Raw genomic sequence first — 10824 nt, 5'->3', positions numbered from 1 at the left:
TCTGTATTCTGTTGGACAAAAAAACTGAACCTATCACTCGGCATAAAGTAATAATTTTTTTGAAATTCGTGGTTCAAAAAGCCTAGTAGTAGGGGGCCATTAAATCTTCGTGGTATAAAGTGTCGAAAGTAGACATTGTAATATTATTTTATTCTAAAATCATTTAAAATTTGTTTTCTTATGAAACTCATTTCAAGATAATAAAAAAAATACTCATAATTTTCGCAATTTAAAAATAAGTAATATTTTAAAAAAATTAATAAATAAGCAGCCATTTTTTGAAATAACACAAAAACTTATAAGCCACTTTTTTCACGAATCCAATCTCTTACAGCCGTAACACGTGTATATACACCTGGATAGTTTTCGTGGGCACATCCTATACCCCATGATGTAATACCATGAATTTTACCATTTGACACTAGCGGACCACCAGAATCACCTTCGCAAGCGTCTTTACCACCTTCGCCTAAGACACCAGCACAGATCATACGTTCAGTAACTTCATAACCTGCATATGCCTTAACACATTTATCTTGTGAAACAATTGGTACAATAACTTTTTGTAATTGAGACGGTGATGATCCTCCAGACTATAATTCAAAAATTACATTGATTATCTAAATGTGAAAACAATGCCTAATGCTACCTATTAAAAGCCCATGAAAGTTAAAATTTAATTTAATCTTTACACGCATCAATGAAGCAAAAAAAAATTACTTACATGTAAATCTCCCCATCCGGTAATTACACTTAATTCTGGTTCATCCAAATATTCTTTCTCGCTTGGTAAAGCTATTGGTTGAATTTGATCAGAAAAGCTTAAAGGCTCAGCCAATACAAGCAATGATACATCAAAATCAGTGTTGTCATCATTATATTTTTCATTGACGTACACAGTTTTAACTTGAATTAAGACACCACCTTTGCCTTTTATAGACGTACCAGCACGTACTTTCAAACGCGAAGCTAAAATTCCATCAGTACAGTGGGCAGCTGTTAAAATTACAATTTCACTTAAAACTGATCCCCCACACCAGTGTGTACCAAAGTATTCTAATGAAATTTGATATGGATATTCTTCAATGGTAGTATTTTCCCCACCGACAATACGCCCATCCAATCGTGGAGTGTACTTTCCCGCTATAAAAATAAACATACAATTTTATTACAAGTTCAAGTTTGAAATTTTAATATTTTTGCTGTCACTAGCCTGACTGAGTTGCCAATACAGCAAGCACTCCTAATATTAATACAAGTTTCATTTTCTTTCTATAACTTAGTCTGTTATAACCACTAGCCAATAATTTATAACTGCGTAAGAAAACTGTTTGAAAATTTTCCTTTTTATAGTAAGATTGTTTTCATTTTTATATTAATACATTGTTTCAAATTTTACGCACATTCCAGTGGCGCCATCCAAATAATTTTGAAAAACTTTGACAAATTACACAATAAAATTTTTCACATCAAAATAAAAAAATAGGTAATGAGTATCGCCTTCAAGAACTTATAATAATATCTGGCAAAGTATTCGCCTTAAAAATTTGGCAACAACTCCAGAAAATAGGGACATTGAATAATAAATGATTGGATAGATCTTCAAAAATACAATTTTCCAGTAACTTTTCTATTCAAATGACCACCACGCGCAACAACGATTGACTGAGATTTATAATAATAATAACATTAATAATTGGTTCTTATTTTATTTTTTCAGCTCAATTCTTCTTCAACAAGAAGGTTCTGAAAAAAATTGTTCCACTTATAGAAGGATATATTATAAAAACTTATAATTGGAGGTTCGTTGACTGTTTCTAAATGTTAAGAGTCATACGTTATAATACGTAACATTTCATTTAGAAAGATTTTCTTCGTAAAATAAAAAAATAATTTTTGTGCAAATACTTTTCCGAAAATCTAATAAAGCTACTGAAAAAGGAACGCAGTAAGAAATTTAAAATTAATAAAAACATTCCTTTCATAGGCCTTTATAAACAAAAACCTAAAACTTATACTCAAAACGTTTCGTCCAGATTCAACAGAAATTAAAAATATTTAGAGAGATTATTGCATTCAACTTTCATAGATTTTATTAATTTTTCAAAAGTTTTTTCATGAGTTTCAGAAAGGTTAAAATTGCAATTTTGTTTATTTCTGGCAACCCCCTTAAACCAAGAAATAACAATCGGGACAACATGGATTCAAGTTTGGGGAGGGGGATTGTTGAGCGTTGGGCCAAGCTAGAAAAACTTTGGTAAACTTTGCATACCGAATGGTAACATTGTTTTAACCTTGGGTGTTAGACATTAGACAAAGACTGGTTTTCTGTATTCGCCCAAAATTGGCTGAAAGTAGGGAAAATTATGTTTGGTTTTACCCGAATACAGCCATGTGATAAAAGAATATTCCTCATTCTCAAAAACTAAGAATCCTTCCAAATTTCATTTCTAACCTTTTCTTAAATCAGAGCGCCATCTATCTCAATACAAAACTGAAAGTTTTTGATAAATCGCATATTGGCTAGTTATTTAACTTAAAACCCATTCGAAAAAGAACCGATTTTATTTGTATAGATTTTGCAAGTTCTAAAAAATGTAAAAATCCTTGTGGCATTAGACAGTTTTGTTTCAGTTTTATATTTTTTATCGATGGTATAATCGTTTTAAAAATACAATTTAAGTAATATAGAAATTCGTTAATTTTTTAGTGGGGTAGTAATCAATTATAGTAGGATCTCCATTTATTATAGTAGGGCTAGAGACTGTTGAATCTGAGATTTGCTATACGTAGTGGCTCAGTTGGTTAAGGGTAACCAATAAGTGGTTTACCTAGATTAAATTAATTTAATTAAAAGTTGTGATGGGCTGGTGAAGTGCATGTAATATGTATGAAGGAGGTTTACTCAGCCCTCAAAATAATTATATGAAGGAGGTGGTAGTCCGCGGATTATTATGTCTTATGATTACAAATCATTTTCTATATTTATGCTGCGTAGTTTATTTTACAAACGGGTTTGCATCAACTGAGGCTCGTACGCTCTTCTCTCTACTATCATAACAAAAAACAACAAAAAAGTGTAAATATGCTATAGAATAAGATATCTGAAATTAGGTCTATTTTTAAATAAATTATGTTTAGGCGAAGTGTGGGTAGAGTATTCAGATAATTTGTGATTTCAAGCCTTGGGCAATGTTTACTAACCTTGGTCAAGCAATGGATAAGCGTTGGCAAACCAAAACCCCAACCTAAAAATCGCCTACAAGGGCTTGTTTATTTTTTATTACATTAAAAATTACAATTAATAACGGTATTGATTATTCGAATCAAATTTTCAGAAATAATTTACTTATAAAACCGCTGCTGAAGTATGCTATCTTTTCTTAGTACGCTGTTAATTTAAAAAAAAAATTGTTTATCTTTGTGTATTGTTTACAAGAAAATGGTTTGTCTATCAACAAATTTAAAAGTTTTATCATTAACAATCTGAAAAGTCACTTCCCTTTCAAAAAAATTTTTATCAAAGATTATCTGAATACACTCTCCGGCACGGAATTCCCTCTAAACAGGATTAATTTTAAAATTGTCCTCATTTCTGGCGATGAAGAAAATTAATCTCGGTCTTGCAGTCTTGATCTTGATTTTGAAAATTTTTCAAGACCAAGACAATATCAACATAAATTAAGATCAAGGCCAAGCCCAACTCTGCAAGACCAAGACTTGGTAGCGGAAGTCTCATAACAAAACTTTTAACTTTTGTTAATTAATGAACCCCTTAGAGAATTTTAAGACTCCAAAAACTCTGAAAACGTACAATACGAAACCATCAAAACTTCAAAAATTCAAAACATGGTTGATGCAAGATCAAAAACAAGCCTCGGTTGACCAAGACCAAGACTGAGATTATTTTTGCAAGATCAAGACCAAGACCAAGAGTCAACTTTGCAAGGTCAAGACTCGCGACAAGAATAAAACTAATAATGCAAAATAATGCAAAGCCAATATCTAGATTCAATTGTCAGGATCAAGACCAAGACCAAGACAACTATGGTCTTGATTTTGATCTTGGTCTCGTTGATCACTACTAATTTCAGATATTTCAATCGAAAGTATGGACTTTCAACTTTTAATAATGTAGCCCCAAGTTGTTATCATCCCCTGACGCTTTGCGTCGAAGGCTGAAAGGGTGGCAAAAAATTTTCCATTTGGTTTAATGAACTTTAAAAGTAAACCGGATTGAAAAATTATTTTCCATTAAAACCTATATGTTACCTTTGGTTTTAGACCTTCTTTCTAGAAAAAGCTTTCACCGTTGGTTAGGTAAAATAGTAAAATAACGTGGAAAGTGAGTAATCTTGTTCTTTCTCAAGGACTATATCTTATCAATAAGCAATAACAAAATTGGTGAAGGGTACCTTAAAATGTGCTTTGTTTAAAACTTGTATAATGCAATATAGCTTACATAGACATGTACTCTGTATGATTTTTGCCAATATTCCTATTTGTAAGGTATGGTAATACACTACAGGGAAAGTCTTGATTACTTTTGTAATCCCGTTAGGTTCTTTTTTCTGTACAGTAGTGTAATTACACATATGTGCTAAAAACAATAACAATAATCCGTCATTAGGATTAATGTCAGCTTACACTAGATTGTCTAAGGCTCAAGAGTATGCAACTTGACAAAAAAATGTGAATGTTTCTCCTATAAAATAACATAAGTATATGGTAACTATTGCTGGTAGAGGTAAGGAAGCAATAATTTATTCACATTCGGACAGTATTAAATATATCTTATAGGACATATTAATAACACTTATGTAAAAAATATATAGCCGCTACATCCCCAAGAAGGTCGAAATATTTTTGGAACGTTCATTTAGCCATTATAGCTTGTACGATTTATGTTTCGAAGAAAGGTTTCTGTTGAAGGTTTCAAATATGGCCGTCATTCAAAATGTCCAACAGGCTGACGTACGTCTGTATTCTGTTGGACAAAAATACTGAACCTATCACTCGGCATTCAATAGTCGATATCCCAACGCTATTCTCTTATAGTATTTAAATATTTAAATTATTTTAACTTCTGCATTTATTTCTTTTCATAATTCTAAATAAAGAAGCTTGATTTATACAACCTTTTGTGATGACTTTTGTGTCAAATGACGTCAATTTTGATTTTAAACGAGTAGGGCATTGCAACAGAACTAATATTGCCGCCGTTACTTGTAAAATTCCCGAGACGACAACAATCTTCAGAACTTTGTCCTTACATGATTTATATTAACTATTTATAACTCAACAACTATTCTATTTTTTCAAAATTGTTGAGCCCTCATATGGCTGAAAAACTTCAACTAATTTCAATAAATGAGGTACCTTTATAGAAATGTGATAATAAGCTGGATAGAAAAGACTAATATTGACGACGTGGAAATCCATGGTGTCTATGGCGATAAAAACACGAATATTTCGGGCGTAAGTGACAGTAATATCCGTCAGTACAAATTTTTTCAATGTCTTAAGCTTTTGAGATACCGTTACAGTCCGTATGATAGCTCAAATGACATAGGATAGATTGCTTGGCAAAAAAATAAACTTAGTGGTCATCAATCGCCAAGATTTGAAAATCTTCAAAAATGTAATAATTTTTTTGAAAATCGTCGTTCAAAAGGCCGAGTAGTAAGGGGGCTTTTAAATATTCGTGGTGTAATGCGTCGAAAGCAGACATTGTAATATTATTTTAAAACACCAGAGTCGATTTTTAAAATTTATTTTCAAAGTCATTTAAAATTTATTTTCTTATGAAACCCATTTCAAGATAATAAGCAATTTCTTCACAATTTTCACAATTTGAAAATTAGCAATATATTTAAAAAATTAATAAATAAGCAGCCATTTTTTTAAATAATACAAAAACTTATAAGCCACTTTTTTCACGAATCCAATCTCTTACAGCCGTAACACGTGTATATACACCTGGATAGTTTTTGTGGGCACATCCTAGACCCCATGATGTAATACCATGAATTTTACCATTTGACACTAGTGGGCCACCAGAATCACCTTGGCAAGCGTCTTTACCACCTTCGCCTAAGACACCAGCACAGATCATACGTTCAGTAACTTCATAACTTGCGTATGCCTTAACACATTTATCTTGTGAAACAATTGGTACAATAACTTTTTGTAATTGAGACGGTGATGATCCTCCAGACTATAATTCAAAAATTACATTGATTATCTAAATGTGAAAACAAGTCCTTATGTTTCCCATTAAAAGCCCATGAAAGTTAATAAAATTTAATTTAATCTTTACACATTAATGAAGCAAAAAAAAAATTTTACTTACATGTAAAGCTCCCCATCCGGTAATTACACTTAATTCTGGTTCATCCAAATATTCTTTTACGCTTGGTAAAGCTACTGGTTGAATTTGACCAGAAAAGCTTAGAGGTTGAGCCAATACAAGCAAAGATACATCAAAGTCGGTGTTGTAATCATTATATTTTTCATTGACGTACACAGTTTTAACTTGAATTAAGACACCACCGCTGCCTTTAACAGACGTACCAGCACGTACTTTCAAACGCGAAGCTGAAATTCCATCAGTACAGTGGGCAGCTGTTAAAATTACAATTTCACTTAAAACTGATCCCCCACAACGGTGTCTACCATTGTATTCTAATGAAATTTGATATGGATATTCTTCAATGGTAGTATTTTCCCCACCGACAATACGCCCATCCAACCGTGGAGTGTACTTTGTGATTTTTCCCGCTGTAAAAATAAACATACAATATTATTACAAGTTCAGGTTTGAAATTTAGGTTTTTTGATGTCACTAGCCTGATTGAGTTGCCAATACAGCAAGCACTCCTAATATTAATGCAAGTTTCATTTTTTACTATAATTTAGTCTGCTATAATTAATTGCCAATAAGTTATCACTGCGTAAGAAAACTGTTTGAAAATTTTCCTTTTTATAGTAAAATTGTTTTCAATTTTATAGAAAAATTGTTTTCATTTTTATATTAATACATTGTTTTAAATTTTACGCAGGTTCCAGTGGCGCCCAAATCGAAATAATTTTGAAAAACTTTGACAAATTACACAATAAAATTTTTCACCTCAAAATAAAAAAATAGGTAAGTATCGCCTTCAAAAGCTTATAATAATATCTGGCAAAGTATTCACCTTAAAAATTTGGCCACACAACTCCACAAAATAATGAAATTGAATAATAAATGATTGTATGGATCTTCAAAAATACAATTTTCCAGTAATTTTTCTGGTCAAAAATCTCTGATTTGTGATGGAACAACGATTGACTGAGATTTATAATAATAATAACATTGATAATAGGTTTTTATAGTAATATCTCATCTCAATTCTTCATCAATAAGAAGTTTCCGAAAAAACTGTTCCACTTAAAGGAGAACAATTTTTATGCAAATATTTTTCTGGAAATCTAACAAAGTTGCTGGAAAAGGAATAGAAAAAAACGGAAGAGAAAATTTAAAATATATAAAACATTCCTTACATAGGCCTTTATAAATAAAACAATAAAACTTTTACTCAAAACGTTTCTATTCTTCTAGATTCACCATCTATATTCAACGAAAATTAAAAATTTTTAGAGAGACTTTTACATTCAATTTTCATCGATTTTATTAATTTTTTCAAAAAAAAAATTGTTTTTTATAAATTTTAGAAATATTAAAATTGCAATTATGTTTATTTCTGCTAAGCCCCGTATACCCAAGAAATAACAACTTAGCCAACATGGATTCAAATTTGGGTGGGAATTTTTGAGCGTTGAGCCAAGCTAACAAACCAAGTTTGGTCTAGTCTTCCATACCGAATGGTAACATTGTTTTAACCTTGGATGTTAGACATTAGACAAAGACTGGATTCCGCTATTCTACCAAGACTGGCTGCAAGTAAACAAAATTTAATTTCTTTTTTTATGATATCATGTTCAGTTTTTACCTGAATATAGCCCTGTGATAAAAGACCATTCCCCATTCCGAATAACGGATTGAACTCAGATCTGAACGCCTTTCGCTTCAATTGTAAGAATCCTTCCAAATTTCATTTCCAACCTTTTCTTAAATCAGAGCGCCATCTATCTCAATACAAAACTACAACAAACTCTATCTCAACAAAAGTTTTTGATAAAGCGCATATTGGCTACTTATTTAACTTAAAACCCATTCGAAAAAGGACCGAAAATTTTATATGTATAGGCTTTTGCTAGTTCTAAAAAATGTAAAAATCCTTGTGGCATTAGACAGTTTTGTTTCAGTTTTATATCTTTTATCGATGATATAAACGTTTAAAAAATACAATTTAAGTAACATAGAAATTCGTTAATTTTTTAATGGGGTACTAATCTAATCTAGAGACTGTTGAATCTGACATTTGCTATACATACGGGCTCAGTTGGTTAAGGGTAACCAATTCCATAAGTGCTATACCTAGGTTAAATTAATTTGATTAAAAGTTGTGATGGGCTGGTGGAGTGCATGTAATATGTATGTACGAGGTTTACTCAGCCCTCAAAATAATTATATGAAGGAGATGGCTGTCCGCGGATTATTATGTCTAATGATTACAAATCAGTTTCTATATTTATGCTTCGTAGTTTATTTAACAAACGGATTGACTGAGGCTCGTACGCTCTTCTCTCCACTATCATTACAATATGCTATAGAATAAGATACCTGAAACTAGAACAATTTTTAAATTAATTATGTTTAGACGAAGTAGAGTATTCAGATAATTTGTGATTTCAAGCGTTGGGCAAGGCTAGTAAACTAAATCTCAATTTACAATAAGGAATGGATAAGCGTTGGCAAACCAAAACCCCAACCTAGAAATCGCCTACATGGGTTTGTGTAGTTTTTATTACATTAAAAATTATAATTAATAATGGTATTGATTATTCAAATCAAATTTTCAGAAATAATTTACTTATAAAACCGCTGCTGAGGTATGCTATCTTAGTACACTGTTAATTTTAAAAGAAAAAATCGTTAATCTTAATGTATTGTTTACGAGAAAATAGTTTGTCTATCAACAAATTTAATATTTTTATCGTATTAACAATACGAAAAATTACTTCACTATCATAAAAATTTTTATTTAAAATTATCTGAATACACTCTCCGGCACGGACTTCCGTCTAAACAGGATTAATTTTAATATTGTCCTCATTTCTGGTGATGAAGAAAATTAAACTCAGTCTTGCAGTCTTGGTCTTGGTTTTGCAAATTTTTCAAGACAAAGATTCTATCAACATGTATTAAGATCAACACCAAACTCTGCAAGACCAAGACTTATTAGCGCATGACTCATAACAAAACTTTAAACTTTTGTTAATCAATGAACCCTCTTGAAAATTGGATACCTGAGAAATTTTTCTTTCGCATTTGAAGCAAAATAAGAAAAATAAAGAAAAACTTTCTTTAAAATAAAGATTAACTTTCGGTATAACACAGTTGTTCGGTATATCATGTACTCTATATGATACTCGGCAATGTAAAATAAGCAAATATTTTTAATTAGTATTTCTTATTTGTAAGGAATGGTAATACACTACAAGAAAAGTCTTGATTACTTTTGTAATCCCGTTAGGTTCTTTTTTCTGTACAGTAGTGTAATTACATATATGTGCTAAAAAAAATAACAATAATCCGTCATTAGGATTAATGTCAGCTTACACTAGATTGTCTAAGGCTCAAGAGTATGCAACTTGACATTCGGACAGTATTAAATATATCTTATAGGACATATTAATAACACTTATGTAAAAAAGGCTTTAACCAAATTCATATCATTAAATTATTTAAAATTCTAAATTGACGTTACCATAAATTTTTTCTATTTGCCCATATTTCATATAAAGTCAAGTCTGTCATTCTTAATTTGACCGTCCATTCTTGTAACAACATTATATTTGATTGTCATTTACAAAGAAGAATTTGTTCGATATAGCCGCAACATCCCCAAGAAGGTCGAAATATTTTTGGAATGTTCATTCAGCCTTTAGCTTGTAAGATTTATGTTTTGAAGAAATGTTTCTTTTGAATTGTTTTAAACGATGTGCGAAACGTTTAGTATTCTAACCCAAAGTGAGCCATCTAAGGACAGTTTCAAGCAATTGTCTATATGCCTAGATTTGTGTTGACATGAAGTAAAATGACGAATTATACTTGAGGACTTCGACATATTATTACATATCACTGTAAAAGCCATGTTAGGCGGTGACGGAAATGTAGACACAGTAGCGACAACTAGCGTCATTAAAATGATTTATTATACATCATACAACCCCGGTATTATTATTATGATCGATGTCTCAATTTATGTGTACATGGTAAATTTTTCCTCATGTTTTCCACTCACTTCGTTCCATTTCGTTTTTTTTTTTAATATTTTTATTTTGACATTTTAATTTGAAGTGTCATTTGACATTTTTATTTATTTATTTTACATTTCATTGTTTCAATTCTTTGTGCATGCGAAAAATTTATTTACTATCATTCAATACATTTTTCTTTTCTACTATTATTAAATATATTTAAATAACATTTGATTGTTTCCTGGTATTAACTTAAGAAAGAATTGTAATCCCGCAAAAAATTTTGTGTTGAAATTGTAATAGAAATTCCATATTGGGCAACTCCGAATTAATTTAGCTTAGTTTTGTCGTGACATGTATCTGTATATGAATGTACGTATGTTTGAATCTACTATAAATTAATACCTAATATGGAAGCAAAGTTCTCCTTTACTACTTTTAATAACTGTTTGCGTACAT

General features: G+C 30.8%; 2 protein-coding genes across 2 annotated transcripts; both read right to left on the bottom strand.

Moving 5' to 3' along the window:
* Positions 1-296: 296 nt before the first annotated feature.
* On the bottom strand, positions 297-1306 carry LOC123302948 (trypsin-7-like). The gene is made up of 3 exons (XM_044886044.1): positions 1214-1306; positions 725-1143; positions 297-593 (listed from the first exon to the last, which is right to left on the bottom strand). The coding sequence occupies exons 1-3, from the start codon at positions 1263-1265 to the stop codon at positions 297-299; spliced, it is 768 nt and encodes a 255-aa protein (XP_044741979.1). The 5' UTR covers positions 1266-1306.
* A 4543-nt stretch (positions 1307-5849) lies between these two features.
* Positions 5850-6974, bottom strand: LOC123302942 (trypsin-7-like). The gene is made up of 3 exons (XM_044886038.1): positions 6850-6974; positions 6353-6780; positions 5850-6217 (listed from the first exon to the last, which is right to left on the bottom strand). The coding sequence occupies exons 1-3, from the start codon at positions 6899-6901 to the stop codon at positions 5921-5923; spliced, it is 777 nt and encodes a 258-aa protein (XP_044741973.1). The 5' UTR covers positions 6902-6974; the 3' UTR covers positions 5850-5920.
* Positions 6975-10824: the final 3850 nt, after the last annotated feature.

The sequence above is a fragment of the Chrysoperla carnea genome, chromosome 1 (genome assembly GCF_905475395.1).
Source record: "Chrysoperla carnea chromosome 1, inChrCarn1.1, whole genome shotgun sequence".
In the NCBI taxonomy this organism is placed as follows: Eukaryota; Metazoa; Arthropoda; class Insecta; order Neuroptera; family Chrysopidae; genus Chrysoperla; species Chrysoperla carnea.
The sequence above is the reverse complement of the archived record's forward strand: the minus strand, read 5'-3'. Positions and strand labels throughout refer to the sequence as shown.